This window comes from Pristis pectinata, chromosome 40 (assembly GCF_009764475.1).
Source record: "Pristis pectinata isolate sPriPec2 chromosome 40, sPriPec2.1.pri, whole genome shotgun sequence".
Classification (NCBI taxonomy): domain Eukaryota; kingdom Metazoa; phylum Chordata; class Chondrichthyes; order Rhinopristiformes; family Pristidae; genus Pristis; species Pristis pectinata.
In genome coordinates, this window is record NC_067443.1 from 514,218 (window position 1) to 536,656 (window position 22,439).

At 45.2% G+C, this 22,439-nt stretch overlaps 1 protein-coding gene across 1 annotated transcript in view; it reads left to right on the forward strand.

Annotated features, from left to right (window-relative positions):
- Window positions 1-22,439, forward strand: part of LOC127587385 (mucin-5AC-like) — a 279,133-nt gene that overhangs the window by 113,603 nt on the left and 143,091 nt on the right. Inside the window, exons 3-6 of the mRNA XM_052045684.1 lie at window positions 12,662-12,767; window positions 19,455-19,660; window positions 20,657-20,865; window positions 22,125-22,283. Coding sequence (XP_051901644.1) covers window positions 12,662-12,767; window positions 19,455-19,660; window positions 20,657-20,865; window positions 22,125-22,283 — 680 coding nt within the window. The remainder of the gene's footprint in view (window positions 1-12,661; window positions 12,768-19,454; window positions 19,661-20,656; window positions 20,866-22,124; window positions 22,284-22,439) is intronic.

The window sequence follows — 22,439 nt, forward strand, 5'->3', positions numbered from 1 at the left end:
ACCTCGATACCTGTATACTCTACTCACATGCAGTCTCTCTCCCATTTGATTGTTCTTGCCTCACATTTTTCTTCCTTAAACTCCATTTGACAAGTTTTCACCCACTCACTCTCTGTATCTGAGTTCAAATATGCTTACTGCAATGTGCCCTCCCACCTGCTCTCTTGTCATCAGTAAACGTGGAAACCCTCCTTCACGTCATCCCTGCAGCTGGTGACCCCTGCTTGACAACCAGTTGGGCAAAGGAAATTCACAAATCACTACCCTAAAATTTGAGATGTGGAACAAAGTTCACTCTCACAGACTCATGTGGAAAATAAAGAAATAATCACAAAATCTATCTATCTATCTATCTATCTATCTATCTATTTATTCGTGTTTCCTGAAGGATGCATAGATGTTATTGTTCACATGATGGAAAACTGTGATAGGAACACAACCTCCTCACCCTCTCCTTCCTTCACCCCCATCCCAGTCGCCTGTATTTAAGTACCAAGAACTGATACTTGCATCACTCCACTCGCGACGTCGTTCCAGTCTGAAAAAGACCCAAACAGTCCAACTGCCTGCCTTCCACATGATAATTAGTCTTCAGTCCACGTGAACACATTAACTACTGTGAACCCTTCTGCATCAAAACCCTCACTTTCCATCTTAAAATCTACATCCTTGTCAGAGGGTGTGTTGTTCTGGCTGAGCACATCATTACGTGGCATGGGTTCACATAATAAGCTGCCTTAAATCACCCAGGGAAGTTTTTCTATATCAATGGTTTCTACACCACCCCACCCTGCGCCGCCCCCGCTGAGATGGGGATGGTCTGAGACTCCCTGAATGGATGTTCCTCACCAATGTGCCAGTTGTGGGACCAGCAGAGTTTCTGGAGTAAAATGAAGATCACAACCCAGCTCCAACAAATGATGGAGGCATTTATCTCATGGATATTCTCCCCAGCACTCTCACAGTTCAGTGTTCAACATGGGAGGGTTGATCTTTATTCTGTACATTTTTACTTTCCAATCCTCTCTGTCCATGGTAATTCTAGTGAACACAGCAGAGTGCCCAACATTGGCTCAGTGCTTGTGTGGGAGGTTTATCCTGTGGATGCTCCCTCTCTCAAACTTCTGTCCATCTCCCCTGCACCTACCCCCTTTCTTCACATACCTTCTGCCCCACCTCATTCACACACGGCTCCTCTACTCTGCCCTCATAGATCCATGTCCCCTCCTCTCCACCGGCTACAACCCATCCCTCTGCCCACCTCCGTTGCAATCTTCTCACAACACAGAATCCCCTCCCACTTGCGCGCCTCTCCTCCATGCGACTGACACATTACAGAAAATTACAATATGTACCATTTTTTAGGACATCCCCTCCCTCTGCACTACAACGTAGGGGTTGCCCACTCTTCAGGTAGTATTTTGTGCTGATGTAAAATAACTTCCTTGCCTTTTAAGTTCTGTGCCCTGTCTAATGAGGGCCAGCATCCCCTCCACCCTTTACTATCCTGTCTGCCTGAGCTGCCGCATTCACTGATGCTTGCACATGCACCCTAAGGCCCTGGTTCCTCAGTACAGAGTTTTCCATTCATTGTGTGTGATCTGCCCTTACTGACATCCCAATGTGTACCTCTGTGCATTTGTCAGGATTAAATCCCATCTGCTATTGCTCTGCCCAACTTACCAGCTGATCAATATCTTTTTGTGTCCTGAGACTATCCTCATTTTCCACAACATCACCAATTTTTGTGCCATCTGCAAACTTACTCATCATCCCTCCTGCATTAACAAAGTGTAACGGTCCCAGTAAAATTCCAGTGGTACACCACTTGTAATCGGCTTTCATTCACAAAAGCTACTCTCAATCATTGCCTTCTGTCTGCTATTGCCAAGCCAGTTTCAGACCCAATTTGCTTTGCATCCAATTGGCACTTGTGGACTCTCCTGTGCAAAATCCACATATCTCTAACTTCCCCAATCTTTCAAAACTTGATCTCCTTCCTCTTTGAAAACCTCCTATGAAGTATCCTGAATGACCCACTGAGGTAGGGAAGTCCGGAGTTTCACACCATGTAGCATGAACTTTTCGGGTTTAAATGACCATCTTCTAATTTGTTCTCTTGTCTGTGATTCTCCCACTGTTTCAAAGAATACAGATTTAACTTTTGTTGGTACATCATGTCAGGATAACACTCTATCCCAGGAACTGAGGAAGTGAATTTCATCTGGACTGCCTTCAATTCAAGTATTCTTTCTAACATAAGGGGTGTATCGCTACATGTAGCATTCCAGGTGCATCCTCACTCACACCCTGCACAATTGTAACAATATTTTGAAACTCTGCCCCCTCCTGCGATAAATGTCAGTGTGCCATTTTCTTTCCTAACTTCTCTTGCTGCATCATGCTGTGTGAGCAAAGGTGATATATTACTTCATCATCATTCCAGCTCCCACGTACAAAGCTCACTGCCAAGTGTTGATCAGTATTGCCCTGCCAGAGGTTTATCATTCAAAGGACTGTCATTATAGTTGCAGTATACAAAGCCCAGTGTCCCACACAGACACTTTGCTAGTTTGGGAGTATTTATCCTGTAAACAGTCCCTCTCTTGCCTCTTCTCTCCATCATAGCTCCTCCTCTCTATCTTTGCAATCCACTCCCATCAGTTGAAGCCTTTAAAATATCTGAGCTCTTGTCCTCCCAAAATAACACTAATTTACTGCCTTTGCAACTGGCCATTTTGAATTTAGCTGCCAAGGCCTCTGTGCTGTCTGCCCATTACAGGTCTGTTGCACCAACATGAACAAACAAAGCTGACATATATTTAGTATAAAATGAGTGATCCTGTGGATGATCCTTCTCAAACCTTCTCTGTTCACGATAGTGCCAGCACACAGCCGAGTGCCCAGCACTGCCACATTTCAGAAGGTTGGTGTGGAGTATAAATATATCATGTAGCTGTTGAGCTGAATGGCATGTTTCTGTGCAAACACTTTTAAATAAGCAACATGTAGTTATGGGGCATTGAAGTTGAAATAGAATCACTTCACTGTTAAATTCTTCCTTATTCTGTTCAGTTGTTTGTAGCAATTTAGTGAAGTGATATCAAGATATCCTCCATGTCAGGGCCGCAGGTAACATTGGTGAAAGGTCACATATGGTAAACTGAGCAATAAGTACATAAAAACAAGAGGAGGTTGATGGAATGGGGACGGGTATGTGATTGGTAGGAAAAGAAATAGCATGGGGTGGGCAAAGAGAGAAATACTGAGAAATACAAGCAGACAGAGTTTCCTCAAACATGGCAGTTTGAGGAAATAAATATGATAATCCTTGTTTCCCAGTTAGCACCAAGTCTTGTATCCCCATCATCTCTGTGTTGATCTCAATCATGATATTCTCATCCTAAATTTTGTCCCCTTCATGGTCTTGATTCTAACTATCTTTGTAATTCTCTCCATATTTTTTTAATTCGCCAAGGTATGTGAGTTTCTCAAATTCTTTTCTTTTGATAAAGCTGGAACTAATGGCTCCAACATTGTAGTTGTGCCTTTAGTTGCCAAGGCCCCACGTGTTGTCTGCCTTGATTGGTACCAGAGCTGAGAGACCAATATTCAGTGCTGACACATTTTAGTGTGTAAGTAATAATTTGGATATTCCTTTTACAGTCATCTATGTTAACGTAGTTCCACAACACAGCTGAGTTCCCAGCACTGCCACATTGCAGGGTTTGGTGTGAAGTATAAAATCTGTCATGAGCTGAATGACATGCTCCTGCGCAGTGATTTTTATATTATGCATTGTTGTTATATTATGCATTGTTGTTTTTGCAGCTATAACAATTCTAATGGAAGCACTGCATGGGTTAACTCTGCCCAGTTCTGTCAAGCTTTTTTTTAAACAGGAAACACAAGAACTGAGAACAAAGGACTTGGATGCAAATTGAGCAACAGATGGAAATGAGGGTTAGTGGAATGGGGAGAGAGGAGAACAGGCAGGCAGGCAGAGGCAGAGAATTCCAAGGGCAGTTTGATCTGCTAAATGAATGACACTTTTCTGTGGATCAAATTCTATACAAGTAGAATCTTAATAGAAACCTCCCCAGGTTAATTCTGCTCTGTTCTATCATTCTGTTTCTAACAGCAAACACAGAGACTGAGAACAAAGGACTTTTCACACCAGGTACACAGGTAAAAGGTCTTGGATGCAAATTGAGCAACAGATGGAAATGAGGGTTAGTGGAATGGGGAGAGAGAGGAGGACAGACAGACAGGCAGAGGCAGAGAATTCCAAGGGCAGTTTGATCTGCTAAGCTGAATGACACTTTTCTGTGGATCAAATTCTATACAAATAGAACCCTCCCCAGGTTAATTCTGCTCTGTCATCCTGTTTCTAACGGCAAACACAGAGAGTGAGAACAAAGGACTTTTCATATTATGGGTGCACGTAACATTTGGTAAAGTTCACAGATGCAAACTGAGCAGTACTTGGAAGAAAGAGAGAGGTTGGCCCAATGTGGCTGGGGAAAAGGAGAGAGGAAGAGAGTTTCCATTGCAGCTTGAGCTGTTGGACTGAAAGGCATTTTGCACTGCAAAATTCTCTCAATAATTTCCCCTTGCGATTCTGGCCATTGCAAATCAAATAGAAGTGCTGGGCAATTCTGCTATATTCTGTCATCATGTTTGTAACAGGAAGCTGAATGAGAACATGGTAACTTCCATTTTGTGGGCACCAGTAACTGGTCAAATATCACAGTTGGAAACTGAATAACAAATGGAAATGGGACAAATGGAAATGGGACAAAAGGATGCACTGATTGCCAAATGTGTCTGTTTTCTGCTCTTGTATCAGGCATGGCCCAAGATGTTCTTTAACCCTGCTGTCAATTAAAGACAGTAGGCAGAGCCCCCCTGCCTGATGGTGCCTCTGAATAATGTGTTTTTTGCAGGAAGCTCACTGAGTGAAAATAATGGACTCTCCATGTCAGAGGCTGAGGTAACATGAGGAGAAGGGTTACAGGAGAACATGAAGCATCAGGTGCAAGCAAGGTTGAGGTAAGAGAGGGAGCTGGGACTGAGAGTGTGTGTGCATTTCCTCTGGCCTTACTCCCCAGTGAGATAGTTCTGCTGTCTCCCAGCCGCTCTATTTATCATTGTGAATTAGACTCCTCCATCAATGACTGCCCAGACCACTCCTTCCCTTTACACAGGAACACAACAAAATAGGAGCAGGTGTAGGTCACCTGCCCCTCAAGCCTGCCCTGCCATTCAATGCAATCACTTAGAGCAGAGCTGCAGGTCCTTCACCCCACACTGTCCATGTGAACCATCAGGTACCCATCCAGTCTGCTCCCTTTTGCCAGGACATGTTCTGTAGCCTTCTATACTTTGGTGATTTAAGTGCTCATTTGGATACTTCTGAACTGTTGTGAGAGTCTGCCCCCATCACCCTCGGGCATGCATTGAATACTCCAACTGTCCTCTGGATTCTGAACGTTATGCAACACCGGCCCTTCGGCCTAACTCATCCAACCAAGTTATCTACTTGAGCTCATCCCATTTCCCTGCATTTGGACAATGTCCTTCTCAAACTTTCCTATCAAAAGTATATGTGTAAATATCTTTTAAACATTGTAATAGTACCTGCCTTTACCACTTTATCTGGCAGCTCGTTCCATTTACCCATTGCCCTCTGTGTGGAAAAATTTCTCTGTCAAGTCCCTTTTAAATCTTCCCCCTTTCAGCTTGAACCTATGCCCTTTCATGTTAGACTCCCCTACCCCGGAAAAAAGGCAGATCATTCACCTTATCTGAGCCCCTCATGATTTTCCTCCTCCTCTTTGAACATACCCAGTCTTCTAACCTCAGCAACCTTCTGCGATGGAGAATTCCAGAGATTCACCACACTCTGGAGCAAGAGATTCTTAGGTTTAGTTAATCACCATCTTATCTTAAAACCATGTCCCCTTGTTTATGTCTCTGCCACTATTTCAAAGAATACAGATATTACTTTTTAGTCACTCATGTCAGGACAACTCTCTCATCCCAGGAATTACCCAAGTGAATTTCTTCTGGACTGCCTTCAATGCAAACCTATGTGCAGTATTCCACAGGGGACCAAACCTGTGTGCAGTATTCCAGGAGCATCCTTACTATCACCTGGACAATTCTTCGAAACCCCATCCCCCTTGCAAAAATGCTAGTGTACTATTTTCTTTCATAACTGCTCTAGCCCCTTCATGCTGTGTGAATCTAAGTGATGAATATACTGCCATGGATCAGTCAGTGCAGAACATCCTGCTTCTGTGTTCTGATGGTTGATTAAAATTTCTCTATATCTTCCTTGCCCATTCCAGTTCCCATATATACAGTTCAGTGCCAAATATTTCTCCAATAGTTCCCCATCTGGGATTTATCCTTTTACATCATTAACTGCCATTATTATTGAAGTATACAGAGCACAGTGTCCAACACTGACACACTGCTGGTGTGGGTGGGATTCATCCTGTGAATGGTCCCTCTCTCACCCTTTCCATTATATATCAGGAATACACAGACCAATGAGTAGAGTAGTGTGCCAAGCACGCATCCTTGAGGTATGCCTGTGTTGATTGCCAGCGAGGATGAGATGTTATTACCGGTCCGCACTGACGGTGGCCTCTTAGGATAAAGAAGTCAAGGATCCAGTTGCATCACAGTATGGCTGTGATTGTGGCCTGAAATGGGTATTCCTAAGTTTTAAGTTCCATATATTTCTTTCTCACTCCCATTTTCATTGAACATCCCATACACTCACTCCTCTGATCAATTCTGGCCCATTCCTGATATTTGTGAGATGTACCTTGCATTACAAGAATAAGTTATTTTTATTTGAACAAAAATACAAGACAAGATGCATATTTGCATAAAAAGTGTGCAAGATTTAGTAGGAAGTGCTGCTGGGAAGAGACAGAGAAAATCCATGGCACCTTGAGGTAACAGACTCAATATCTTGAGATTTTCAGTTCCCTCTTTGGTCTTGCTCCTCCATATCTCTGCAGTCCAGTCCATTCCTTGAAACCTGAGATGTCTGAGCTCATCTAATTGTGTCCTCCCAAAAATCAACAAATTTACTAACTTCTGGACTGGCATTTCTACCTTCATCTGACAAGGCCGCTGTGCTCTCTGCTCATTACAGTTCTGGAGCACAGACACCAACGTGGAAATCTGACAATTTTTACTATGTAATGAATGATCCTGTGGATTCTCCTTTTCCAGTCCTCCCTGTTCAATCAGCTCCCACACAGCTGAGTGTCCTGTTCTACCATATTGCAGAAGGTTGGCGTATAGTATAAAATTTGTCACAGAGTTGTTGAGGTGAATGGCCTGTTTCCGTACTGAAACACAAATAATTTACTGTCCTTTCTGTGGTCATTGCAGTTCAATTAAAAATAGTCCACTCTTCATATCTATCCTGTTCTACTGTCCCGTTGGTAACAGTGAGCTTGCAAAGTGAGTACCTGGCACCTTCCATATTAGGGGTGCAGCTAACATTGGTAAAAGGTCACAGGTGCAAACTGAGCAACATATGGACACATCGAAGGAAGGTGTTGGTGGAATGGGGATGAGGAAGAGGCAGAGCAAGAGATGGAGAGAGAGAAGGATAGAAACAGACATAGTATTCCAGGCAGTTTGAGGCAATGAATATGATGATCCCTGTTCCCCAGTTTGCACCACCTCATTCACCCATCAGCTCTCTGCTGATCTCAATAATGATACTTTCATCCCAGTTTCCAATCTGTTTCATAGTCAGGCTTCTCCCTGTCTTTTCAGTCCTGTCTATAATTTTTAAGTCTTCAAAGTAGGCAAGTTGCTCAAATTCTGTTCTTTCGATAAATCTCAAATTAATGGCTGTAACAATAAAAGTTGAGCCTTCTGCTGCCAAGGCCTCATGTATTGTCTGCCCATCATCGTTCTGAGCACACGGAACAATGTTCAATGCTGGTACACATTCAGGACACAAGGAATTATCTTGTAATGTTCTTTTTTCCACCAGACAACTGGGTGCCCAGCACTGCCACATTGCAGGAGGTTCATGTGGGGTACATAATCTGTCATGGAGCTGAACGATATGTTCCAGTGCAGTGACTTCTATGTTATTCATCTTGTTTCTGTGGCCAATTTTAGTAGAAGCACTCCAAGGGTTAACTCTGCCCTGTTCTGACCTCCTGCCAACAGGAAACAGGAGAAGTGACAACAAAGGACTTTTCACAGCAGGTAGGCAGGTAACCTTTGGTGTAAGGTCTCAGATGCAAATTGAGCGACAAATGGAAATAAGGAAACACGTGGAGTCAGTGGAGTGGTGGGAGGGGGTGCCGATACAGGGACAGAGTATTTCCATGGCAGTTTTAGGCTGAATGGCTCTCATCTGTGCCCATTACACTTCTAATAGTAGCACACTTCAAGTTAATTCTGTTTTTTTTGTCAATCCTGTTTCTTTTTGTCAATCCTGTTTCTAACAGGGAACTCACAGACTGAGAACAAAGGACTTTTCATTCAAGGGAGTGCAGGTAACATTTGATGAAAGGTCACATGCAAAATGAGCAACACATGGAAACGAGGAATGAGTGTCATGGGACTGGGGAGTGGAAAGAGAAAGGCAGAGAGAGTTTCCTTGGCAGTTTGAACTGTTGCAGGGACTGACCTGTTTTCTGTGGAGTTTTTTTTCAATAATTCACTCTTGCTTCTCTGACCACTGCATTTCTCATAAAATGCACCACTGGTCAACTCTGCCCTGTTCCATTATCACGTTTGTGATGGAAGCTCAATGAGAACGAGGTAACTTCCACTTCAGCGGCACAGGTAACTGTGGTCAAATATTACAGATGCAAACTGAGCAACAAATCAAAATGTAAAACAAGAGAAAGGTTGTGGAATTGGAAGGGGACAGAATAAAGACAAAGAAAGAGCCAGAGTAGGTGGACAGACAATGAGAGAGACAGGCAGGCAAAGTGTTCAACAGATGTACATAGAAACAGGTGGTGTGAGTGGAATGAGGCAGGGATGTGAAAGGCACGGAGAAAGGGATGAGAGAAAGGGCAGTGGTGGTGGGGGGGGTGGGGGGAGAGAAAGAGTGTGGGGAAAAATAGTGCATCCATGACAACTTGAGGGAACAAACATGATACTCCCTGTTTCCCAATTTGCATTGTCTTTTTAACACATTCCTTCTGTGTTGATCTCAGTCATGAATGTCTCATATAATATAGAACAGTACAGCATAGGAACAGACCCTCCAGCCTGCACATGGTCCATATTCCTCCACTTTCTACATATTCATGTGCCTGTCTGAGAACATCTGAAATGCCTTTATCACAAGTGGCATGCAAAAGTTTGGGCACCCCTAGTCAAAATTTCTGTTACTGTGAATAGTTAAGTGAGTAGAAGATGAACTGATCTCCAAAAGTCATAAAAGTTAAAGATGAAACATTCTTTTCAACATTTTAAGCAAGATTAGTGTATTATTTTTGCTTTGTACAATTTTAGAGTGAAAAAAGGAAAGAAGCACCATGCAAATGTTTGGGCACCCCAAGAGATTTGAGCTCTCAGATAACTTTTACCAAGGTCTCAGACCTTCATTAGCTTGTTAGAGCTATGGCTTGTTCACAGTCATCGTTAGGAAAGGCCAGGTGATGCAAATTTCAAAGCTTTATAAATACCCTGACTCCTCAAACCTTGTCCCAACAATCAGCAGCCATGGGCTCCTCTAAGCAGCTGCCTAGCACTCTGAAAATTAAAACAAATGATGCCCACAAAGCAGGAAAACTGTGTTCAGTTTTGGTTGCCGCATTATAGGAAGGATATGGAGGCATTGGAGAGGGTGCAGAGGAGATTTACCAGGATGCTTCCTGGATTAGAGTGAATGGAATATGAGGAGAGGCTTAAGGTGCTAGGGCTTTATTCACTGGAAAAGAGGAGGATGAGAGAAGACATGATAGAGGTTTATAAAATATTGAGAGGAACAGATAGAGTAGACAGCCAGCGCCTCCTTCCCAGGGCACCAATGCTCAAGACGAGGGGGCATGGCTTTAAGGTTATGGGTGGGAGGTTCAGGGGAGATGTCAGGGGGAGGTTTTTCACCCAGAGAGTGGTTGGTGCACAGAATGCACTGTCTGGGGTGGTGGTGGAGGCAGATACATTGGACAGGTTCAAGAGTTTGTTGGATAGGCACATGGAGGAATGTGAGATAGAGGGATATGCGGGAGGGAAGGGTTAGATAGTGTGAGGGTGGTTTGATGGACGGGAAGGGCCTGTTTTGTGCTGTATGGTTCTATGGTAAGAAGATAGCAAAGCGTTTTCTGGTAGCCATTTCCTCAGTTCGTACTGTAATTAAGAAATGGCAGTTAACAGGAACGGTGGAGGTCAAGTTGAGGTCTGGAAGACCAAGAAAACTTTCCGAGAGAACTGCTCGTAGGATTGCTAGAAAGGCAAATCAAAACCCCAGTTTGACTGCAAAAGACCTTCAGGAAGATTTAGCAGACTCTGGAGTGGTGGTCCACTGTTCTACTGTGCAGCGACACCTGCACAAATATGACCTTCATGGAAGAGTCATCAGAAGAAAACATTTCCTGCGTCCTTGCCACAAAATTCAGCGTCAGAAGTTTGCAGAGGAACATCTAAACAAGCCTGATGCATTTTGGAAACAAGTCCTGTGGACTGATGAAGTTAAAATAGAACTTTCTGGCCACAATGAGCAAAGGTATGTTTGGAGAAAAAAGGTTGCAGAATTCCATAAAAATAACACCTCTCCAACTGTTAAGCACAGGGGTGGATCGATCATGCTTTGGGCTTGATCAGTGGCAGTGGCACAGGGAACATTTCACTGGTAGAGGGAAGAATGAATTCAATTAAATACCAGCAAATTCTGGAAGCAACCATCACGCCGTCTGTAAAAAAGCTGAAGATGCAAAGAGGATGGCTTCTACAACAGGATAACGATCCTAAACACACCTCAAAATCCACAATGGACTACCTCAAGAGGCACAAGCTGAAGGTTTTGCCGTGGCCCTCACAGTCCCCTGACCTAAATCATCGAAAATCTGTGGATAGACCTCAAAAGAGCAGTGCATGCAAGACGGCCCAAGAATCTCACAGAACTGGAAGCCCTTTGCAAGGAAGAATGGGCGAAAATCCCCCAAACAAGAATTGAAAGACTCTTAGCTGGCTACAGAAAGCGTTTACAAGCTGTGATACTTGCCAAAGGGGGTGTTACTAAGTACTGATCATGCAGGATGCCCAAACTTTTGCTTCGGGCCCTTTTCCTTTTTTGTTATTTTGAAACTGTAAGAGATAGAAATAAAAAAGTAATCTTGCTTAAAATATTAAAGAAATGCGTCATCTTCAACTTTATGCCTTTTGGAAATCAGGTCATCTTTTACTCGCTTAGCTACTCACATTAACAGAAATTTTGACCAGCAGTGCCCAAACTTTTGCATGCCACTGTATATGCCTCCACCACCACCCTTAGCAATGGACTCCAAGAAAACTTGCCCCGCACATCTCTTTTGAACTTTTCCCCTCTCACCTTGAATGTATGCCCTCTGGTATTAGACATTTCAAACCTGGGTAAAAAAAATACTGGCTATCTACAGCAGATGCAGCCTAACCAGAGTTTAATAAAGCTGAAACATAACTTCCTGATTCTTGAACTCACTGCCTTGAATAATAAAGGCAAGTGTGCCATACGCATTCTTTATCACCCTATCAACTTGCATGGATACTTTCAGGGAGCAGTGGAATCGAACCCCAAAATCCCTTTGTACATCAACACTGATAAGGATCCTGCCATTAGCTGTGTATTTTCCCTTTACTGTTGATCACCCAAAATGCAACACTTCTCACTGGCCTGAATTAAGCTCCGTCTGCAACTGATCTATATTCCACTGTATTCTTTGGCAATCTCTGACAATAACCACAACACCCCAAATCTTTGTGTCATCTGCAAACTTACTGGCCCTTCCATCAATGTTTTCATCCAAGTTGTTGTTCCTTGGTTTCATATGCTGTCTGCCATTCCTTGCTGTGGAGCATAGACACCAGTATCGACTACTACGTGGAAGTAATTATCCTCCAGAAGTTTAATTTCTAGTCATTTAGGTCCAGTACAGATCCAGGAACCATCACTGACACAGTGCTGGTGTGGGAGGGATTTATCCTGTGGACAGTCCCCCTTCCCCTCTCTGTCCACAATGATACCATAGTTCCATACAGCCAAGTGACCAACACTAACACAGTGCTGGTGTTGGAGGGATTTGTCCTGTGGAGATACTTCATCTAACTTCTCTATTCAAAGGGCCGCTGGGTAAATGCATGTGGGGACTGGACTGGAAATTCAATGTGCTGGGGTTAGTTGAAGAGGCTGGGAGGAGCTGCTGCCATTCTCAAATGCAGGATGGGTACTGGTGGTTTGAATGGACCGTTCCTGTGTTGCCAGTTCTGTTTAATTCATTATAAGTTCCTTGCCAATTATAGTCCTAGAAGAGACACTGCATTGCCAAAGGTGTTCTGTTATCTGGTCTTGTATGGGGTAGGCCACAGGATGTTCGACAGCACCTGCTGTCCATTAAAGTTCTTGGAGGTAGAGCCCACTGCCCAATGGTGTCACTTAATAATGTCGTGTTTGTTATAGGAAGCTCACAGACTGAGAATAATGGACACCACATGTCAGAGGCTGAGATGCCATCTGGTGAAAAGTCACAGGGGAACATTGAGAAACACTTTCAAACAAGGCTGAGGTAAGAGAGGGAGCTGGGACTGAGTGGGTGTGTGCATTTCCTCTGGCCTTTTTCTCCTCTGCTGTTGCCCTCCTGCCCTATTGTCATGAATTAAATGCTCCATGAATGACTGCCAAGACCACTCCTCTTTACAAAAGAACACAGCAAACTAAGAGCAGAGTTGGCCAGCTGCCCATTCAAGCCTGCTCTGTCAATCAATATGATGATTGCTAATCTGTCCTAGGATTCAACTGCTAGTCAAAGAGGACAGATGCAGGCCCTTCACTCCACACTATCCATGCCAGCTATCAAGAACCCTTCTATGCCTTGTCGATACAAGTCCTCATCCAAATAGTTCTGAAACATTCTGCCCTCACCAGACCCTCAGGCAGTGTACTCCATATTCCAGCCATCCACTGGGTGAAAAAAGACCTTTCTTACATCTCCTCCAAACACTTACCATTAACCTATGCCTTCTGGTTCTAGTCACCTCTGCTATGGTGGAAAGTTACCATTGTCTTCCCTAAATATGCCCCTCATAATTTTGTACACCTCTGTCAGGACCCCCCTCAGCCTTCTCTGTTCCAAGCAAAACAAGCACAATCTATCCAGTCCCCCCTCATAACTGAGAGAGCCCATCCCAGGCAACATTCTGGTGAATCTCCTCTGCACCTTCAAAGTACTTATGTCCCTTCCATACTGTGATGAGAAAAAGACACCAATATTCAAGCTGTGACCTCAGCCATGTTTTAAAAAGTTGTCTCATGACATTCCAACCGATGAAGGCTGGCATTCCTTATCATAATCCTCCAGTGCTCACTTGGGCCTGGCTATTCATTGTGTGGGGCCTACCCTTATCTGATATCCCAAAATACATCACTTAGCAATTACCAGGATTAAATCCCATCTCTCATTGCTCTGCCCAATTTACCAGCTGATCAATATATTTCTGTAGCCTGAGAATATCCTCACTGTTCACCCCATACCAACTTCTGTTTATCTGCAAATTGTTACTCATACCTCTACTTTAACAAGACATTAAGGGTCCCAGTACTGATCGCTGTGATACATCACTGGTCACAGGCTTACAATCACAACAGGTACCCTCCACCGTCACTTCTGTTTCCCAGTGACAAGCCAATTTTGGATCCAGTGTGTTGCCTCCCATGGGCACGAACCTTTTGGACTCTTCTGTTTTAGCTCCATATAACTCTCAATTTCCTAATCTTCAAAAAAACTGATTTAATTGATCGTGTTGTACAGCACAGATGTGGGCCCTTTGGCCCACCAAGTCCATGCCAACCTTTCTCCCCATTTGCACGAATCCTACTTCCCCACATTATGTCTGTCTATGCCTTGCCTATTTAAATACCTGTCTGAATTCCTGATTCCATCTGACTCCAGCAGCTCCTCGGGCGGTGAGTTCTAGATATCAACCAGTCTCGCATGTAAAAAAAAATTCCTTCAGATCATCCAAAACTCCTTCCTCTGACCTTCAATCTATGCCCTCTTGTTTTGATTTCCCTGTCACGGGCAAAGTATCCTGACTCTCTGGCCTATCTATGCCTCTTATATACATCTATCCAGTCACCTGTCAGCTTTCATTACTCCAGGGTAAATGGGCCAATTCTATTGAATTCCTCCCCATAACTAAAGTCCTCTAATCTTGGAAGCATCCTGGTGAATCTCCTCTGCGTTATGGAGCTTTATAAGTTCACCCCTCATGGGGGCAGAGATAAGGTGGATAATCACAGCTTTCCAAAGTAGGGAAGTCTGAAACTAAAGGGTGCAGCTTCGAGGTGAGAGCAGAAGTATTTAAAGGATCAGAAGTATTTGAAGGGTAAGCTTTTCACACAGAGCATGGTGGGTAAATAGAACAAGCTGCCAATGAAGTGGTACAGATTCAACATTTAAAAGACATTTGGACAGGTTCATGGATAAGGAAGGTTTAGAGAAGTGTGGGCCAATTGTCAGCAAATGGGACAAGCTCAGCTGGGCACCTTGGTCAGCTTCTACGAATTCAGCTGAAGGGCCTGTCTCCATGCTGTATAACTTAACACTCATTCTCTCTACCAGTGTCTAACACTGACCAGGTGCTTGTATCAGACATTCATTACAGACATGGCTGATCTGCTCAGGGTTCAACTCTTCTATGTCAACTCCATATAGATTTCAATTAGCCAATCTTTTTTTAAAATTTATCTTCTTTCTCTTGATCTCTGCCAGTGAGATAATGCCTGTAACCCTGTCTGGAGCAAATTCTACCTCAGTTTTAAATGACTGCCTCCCCCACCACCCCTCCCATCTTGTAAACATGGAGTTATGTTTGAGACTGCCAGTGGTTATTCTTCCAACTTCAAAAAGTAGAGATCTAACCTTTTTAGATGCTTATGATAGGACAACTCTCTCTCAGGAATTAGTCAAGTGAATCCTTCAGTGCTGGTGTTTCCCTTCATTAGTAATGGGAGCAAAACTGAACGTAATATTCTAGGTGTGCCCCTTACCAACACCCTGTAAAATTGGAACAAATCTTCTGGTTTCCATACTCTAACCCTCCTTCCAGTCAACACCATTGTGCCAATTTACCTTCCTAACTACTTGCTGTATCTGCAAGCTGACATGATTTCCTTACTCTTATGCTCAGTTGAGGAGGTGTAGGGTTAATAAATTATAACTGTATTCATATCTTAAGACAGATGAAAATTATGACTGCTCAAAATACTGATTTAAAAAGTGTCCTTCAGGCCAGAACAGCCGCACCACTGCTATCCTGGGCTGGGTGCTGTGTGGTAATTGCTGTGATTGGAACTTAGTTGGAGTCCCATTATGTTTGACTATGGAGATGATGGTCAATCTCAACAGGAAATGGGAAGGCTGTCTCAAACAATGAAGGTGATACCTGCCTTTGTCTCACCTGATTGCAAAACGATTAGCTGAACCTGGGGTGTGAGGCTGCTCTTTGTCCATCTGCAGTAGCCCTTTGTCCGTTTCCTACTCAACCACAAGAACTCCGGCGCCTGACTCATTAAAGTGTGTGTGACAATGTTTGTATAAATTACTGTCTGCCCCTTCTGTACCTCGGAGAACCCCGCCGTGGACTCTGCCTGAGAGTAAGGAGGTTTCTCCCTAGCGATATATTGCTAAATAAAGGCGTTTGAATTAACTGGTGGTACTGTGTGATTTACAGCAGACGGAAGTGGGACTTCAAAATCGGGTTAACAATTTGGCGAGCCAGCCAGGAGTGCGAGACGAGGTTTCGGAAGCGGTGTGAGTGATCGATGGGAACAACGACTACCTGAGACGGAAGGGCCCACAAGGTAAACTTCACCTTGATCCCTCTCAGGCAGCCGGACTCCTGACTGATCCCTTCGCTTATCGAAAACCCTCTGACGGACTCCTCGCAAACTTGTCTGAGTGCCACAGGTAAGAGAACTGGGTTTAGAATCAAGGTTATTCGAGGTTCATTTGTGGTTTGCCTTGGGCAAGTTTTATATGTTTGGGCTTGGACGCCCCTGTTATCGTCAAGGGTCAATTTAAGGTTTGGGGTTCAAGTCCCCAGTCAGGGTGAGTTTAAGTTCGCGAATTTTAAAGTTTAGAGCTTTAAGTATTGAGATCGGTTCTCCAGTACTACCACCCTGCCTCAGACCAGTTCTTAAGAGGGGAAATCCCCCACGGGAAGGTCAGGAACCTGAAGTGGGTGAAAGAAAGAGACCGATCATAAGATAATTGCAGCGATCTGTACCGTACAGTTAAAGAAAAACAGAGAGAGAGAGAGTAAGAAAAAAAAATGGGACAAACTCTCGATGTCTTGGTCCAATACCTCACTATCTAAACTATGTAAAGACGATCCGAAAAATAAGTATAACTTCCGCAAATTATCGGCATGCCTCAGTAAAAAAAATTGCAAAATGAAATATAGCTATTAGGGGGAACCTGGGATTTGGATAAGTGCCAAAAGGCAGAAAGGCGATTTGGGAACACAATACTGGGGAAAAATGGAAAATATTAATGTCTACTTGGAGAAAAACGGCCGAAGACCTAACAAATAGATCTAAACAGAATAGTTGGGAACATAATGCACGTAGAAGAGGGATTAGTGTATGTGATGAGAAAGGCAATCCCAAGAATTGGGAAGATCTGAGGTCTCGATGTGGAGAGAAGCAGAAGGGAGAGGGAAGGGGTAGATCAGAAGAACGAGGAAAAACGTAGAAATAGTAATAAAAAGAATAATAGCAAGGAGAAAGTGGAGATAGCTTCCGACGTCTGGACATGTGAGGAGGATTGGAGGGTTCGACCCACAGCCCCTATCTACCCCCCAATTTCACTGCTGCCCCCATATAATGTGGCTAGTCCTCAAACCATTACTGTCAGCCAAGTCCCGTCACCAGATCAGTCCCATGACCCTATCGCGTCCCGAACTAGAAATCAGCTTAGACAGAGAGAAAGACCGCCTCCGAACGTTTCTAAAGCCACAGACATATGGCGGAACCTTTTGGTAGGGGACAGACCTATAATAGATCCTCAGTCGTACAATGATTACGACTCCGATTCTACCACTAATAGCGATGACCCTAGAGGTCCTGACCCATCACCTATGCCGAATAAGGAGAAGGGAATTAAGGCTATAAGACTGCTCCCCAATTGGAGTGTCCTCAATCCCGATCCAGCCCGAGCGCCCGCTAATCCCACGATCCAAATTTACACCCCTTGGAAACCTCACGAGATGTGCCTAATCATAAGTCAAGCGCCCAACCGTAAAACCAACCCGGAGGATTTTATAGATTATATCATTGGGACAATTCAGATGTACCAGGCAACACCCCAGGACCTTTTTAGTCTTTGTTGCATGACCGTTACAACTGCTGAGGCAGATAGGTGGAAAGAGCACTTGGGTAACTGCGCGGACTGGACAGCCTTCCAAGCGGCCGTCTAGGCTCCGAACCAGGTAGACACCATTAGAGCTGCCCTCCGCAAGACTCTCCAACAGCCTATTGACATATTTAAGGTTTTAGAATGCCGACCAAAACAGAGTGAGGACGGTCCAGATTTTTGGGATCGTTTCTGCTCACTTTACAGCACCTATGCAGGGGACGATGCCTATAACAGAGGCAATGCCTCCCCTCAGCTTAACGCCCTCCTACTACAATATATCCCTGAGGTAGTGGCGTCAGCTGTCCGCACTAATGACATGAATTGGCCTGACCATACACAACAAAATATGAGAAGGGCCCTGGTCCACTTCTGGAACAACGGGCGTGATTTGAAAGCCCCAAGGGTAAAACAGGAGATGGTCCAAAGGCCCCCTCGGCCCCGACCTACCCGTCCCGATAATACAGAATACCAAATGGAGCCGCAGTTTTGAGCTCCAGGATGGGTTGACCGGTCCAATAGAAGGTATGCAATGTGCCCCAACGGCCCAAGAGCCCCAGCTTACCCTCGTAATTACCCAGGACCCAGGGTTCCCCAACAACCCACACCGGCAAGCGCTTCAGAGTGCTACCAGTGTGGAGCACCTGATCATTGGTGGCGGAATTGCCCCCACTACCAACGGCAGGCCAGACCCCCCCAGCACATGGTAGCCTTCCTCAACTAGAAACCCATTCTCCGCCTGACTAACCGTAGGAAGTAGCCACTCCATGTACCCTGCCCTCATCAATAACCCAGACGATGAACCCATCGTCAATTTATTAGTCAAAGGAAAACCAATCCCCTTTATGATAGATATAGGGGCTAATACTTTGACCCTTGAAGCTCCCTGCATTGACCACCATGATTTTAAACTTTCAACGGCCACGATCTCGTTGAGCGGGCTGGAGGGACAGGAGAGGTCCTACCCATTAATGGAACTGTTACGAGTGAAATTTGGGAATCAGCAATGTCTGATACAATTCGCAATAACCCCAGACTTGGGGGTTAACTTGGCTGGGAGGGACCTGCTCTGCTCCCTCCGACTCAAAATACAATGCCTGGATGAAGGAATTACTATTACCGGCCCTAAAACTTATAGGATCCTCTGGGTTCACCAGCCCCCTCAGTGGTGGGCAATGGACTTCACGAACAAAGATTTTGACCCACCCTTGAAGGCCGCTGACCCACATGTTACGCTAGCTTATGACCCCACAGGGCTCTCAAGGGAGCTGGATATCTTGTATGCTCCCCTCCTGGATAGCATGGTGACAGTTACTGTTTTAGGGGAAGTAGCGGGCAAGGAGGGTACAGCACTTCTATTTCAAGTGCCTAATGAATTGTGGAATCAGTCAGGCCTAGTGTCCCCTCACATTACCTTGTCAGTTAATGAGGGTCATAAGCCAAAGGAGCTGGGATTCCTAGCAAACTGACTTGAAGTATGGGCAGACACAGGCCTTAATGGGGTTCCCCAGGTACTATCAGAAGGGACCCAGACTTACTACCTCACCCCTTTTTCAGTAACAGGCCATTTACCCCACCATCAGCCCCACCGACTCCCTTCGGATGAGCCAAACCCCGATTTATGGGCAGCATTGAAAGCTGAAGTAGGGCTCACCCCAGTGACCCCGATCCAAATCCACATAAGGCCGGGAGCACAATTGCCTTCCGTCCAACAGTACCCCCTCCGAAAAGGGGCGGTTGAAGGAATAAACATTTAATAGATTCCTTCTGCAAACAGGGCATTCTGGATCCCTGCCAATCACCCTGTAACACCCCCATCTTGCCTGACCCCAAACCCAGACGGGCAGAATGGCACCTGGTCCAAGACCTGCGTAAGGTCAATGATATAGTGGAGCCACTGCAACCCGTGGTCCCGAACCCCGCTACCATCCTCAGTAACATCCCGGCCAACTCCTGTATTTTTACACTCATAGACCTCCAGCATGCATTTTTTGCAATTCCCTTATCCCCCGAATCGCAGTACCTGTTTGCTTTCACCTTCCAAGGTCAGCAATACACCGAGATGCATCTCCCACAAGGTTTTATACACTCCCCGACTATTTTCTCCCAAGTTTTGCATAAACAACTCCCAAGAGTTACAACTTTCTGATGAATCCACTGTTGTCCAGTATGTCGATGACCTTTTGTTAGCAAGTCCCTCGGAGCCTGCCAACATCGTGAACACCAACAGGTTACTTAACGCATTCCACTCCTGGGGATATGTGATACCTCCACAGAAAGTAAAACGAACCCAGCGCAAGGTAAAATTTCTGGGCACCCTTTTAAGTGCCACTGAGCGGCAGCTCACCCCTGAACGTATTGCTCTCATCATTGCTACCCCACTGCCCACTACCCCGAAGGGTATGCGCGCCTTCTTAGGTTTAGTAAATTTCTGCAGGCAGTGGCTACCTAACGTGGCCCTCCTTACTAAGCACCTCACACCCCTGGCTTCAAGCCAGTCCGTGGGACCTTTTGAACTTCCGGAGGAACAAAAGGAGGCCTTTGATAAGCCCAAACAGGCCCTTGCCAGCGCCCCAGCCCTGGGACGACCCCTATATGATCACCCATTCCAGCTTTTTGTGAATGTTCTGGAGGACAGCCCCACGCCGTCCTTACTCAAGCCCATGGGGATAGAAAAAGACCAGTGGCATATAACTCTACTCGGCTGGACCTGGTTGCTAGGGGACTTCCACCGTATTCTCAGATGCTTCCAGCAATCTACTCCCTCGTAACAGCAGCCTCCAATATAAGCCTGCAATTTTCCGTGGTTGTTTATTCGTCCCATACCATAACGGCACTCCTGACCTCCCATCAGACCCAACACCTTACCCAGGCCCACTTAAACAGATATGGGATAGTGCTCCTGAATAACCCGCTCCTCTCCTTTGCATACTGTACTACCATTAACCCTGCCACCTTCCTAGAGACCCCACATGAGGCTCTTGAAGACCCACCACATGACTGTTTACTGCATAACCACTTTTTGATTACACCCCGTCCAGATCTTTCAGATAAAGCCTTCCAGCCAGCAGACTTAAACCTGTATGTCGACGGCAGTTCCTCCGTTACAGAACAGGGAATCCGCCTTTGCGGCTACGCTGTAGTAGATGACTCCCACGTTGCGGAGTCTGCATCTTTGCAGCCCCCAGTCTCTGCCCAAAAGGCAGAACTTTTCATCCTTACCAGAGCCTGTGGTTTAGCCAAGGACAGAGTAGCTAATATCTTTACTGATTCCTGCTATGCTTTTGGAGTCGCCCATGATCTCGGTCAACTGTGGGCGCACAGAGGATTTCTGATGTCTACAGGCAGCCCCATACAGAATGCGGCTTACGTGAAGAACCTCCTCCAAGCCGCCATCCTCCCTAATAAATTGGCCATCATCAAATGCTCAGCCCACCTCTCAGATGCCTCCCTAATAACACAGGGCAATAACAGGGCAGATGCAGAGGCAAAATTGGCAGCACACTGGGGGACTAATATTGTTTCGACTGTGGAAAAACAGGCGGTTGTTTATAAACCGACAATAGCAATGCAGGGCACCCCAGACGTGGTTACTGTGCAGCACTTACAGGGGGACGCCCCTGACTTAGAAAAACAAGTATGGAAGGCGCACGGGTGTACTCACTCTGCGCCACATGGCCTCTGGACCACGCCAGTTGGTCAAGTATGTATACCTGATTCTTTGTGACCAATGCTTATTGACTGCCTGCATTCTGACACCCACCTTGACAAGGGGGGAATGAGTAATATTTTACTACGTACCTGGTGGCACCCCAGATAGGAGGAAGCAGCACAAGGCAAAATACGATCATGTTTAATATGCCAACAAACCAATGCTGGGAAAGGGGTGAGGTGCGCCGCAGGCAGAACCCCCTTGCCGGGGATCCTTTTGAATGTATACAACTCGATTTTATTGAATTACTGCGTGTACATTGCTATACCCAATGTCTTATTATTGTCGATGTATTTAGTAGATGGATTGAAGCTTTTCCTACCACTAACAGTAAGGCCTCAACGGTGGTGAAATTATTGCTTACAGAGATCATACCAAGGTTTGGGGTACCTCGACAGATTAGTTCAGACAATGGTCCTCACTTCATAGGGAAAATAAATAAGGAGTTGTGCAAAGCACTGCATATCAAACAACAGTTCCACTGCACCTACCACCCTCAGGCAGCGGATATGGTAGAATGAGCTAATGGCACCCTGAAGAACAAATTGACTAAATTAGTGTCAGAGACAGGTCTAAATTGGCTGAAGTTTCTCCCATTAGCTTTATACCACATGAGAATTACTCCCCACTCGGCCACCGGGGTGTCGGCTGCCGAAATCGTCTATGATGCCCGGGAAGAACCCCATGGGATGCTGACACACAGCCCCCCAACCCAAATTGACCTTAATATCATGGGGAATGAACTACAAAGATATTTCAGGCAACTTACGACCTCTTTAAAGCTACTTCATTTACAGGTGAAGAGCGCATTTACGCAGCAGGAGGGAAATGATGCGGAGTTGCCTAACCTGGAAATTGGAGAGTCGATGCTGATACAGCACTGGGAACGACCGAAGCTGGGACCTCGGTGGAAAGGCCCCTTCCAAGTACTACTCCAGACCCCTACAGCGGTGAAAGTACAGGGCTAGGAATGCTGGATTCATCTAAGTGACTGTAAACGATGGCCACCAGAGGGAAAATGATGCTTCTTAAATTTGGACTCTTCATCATTACCGGTACTCATGTGTGGACATTAGCGGACAATTTATTTTACAAAGCCCATATACAATTGC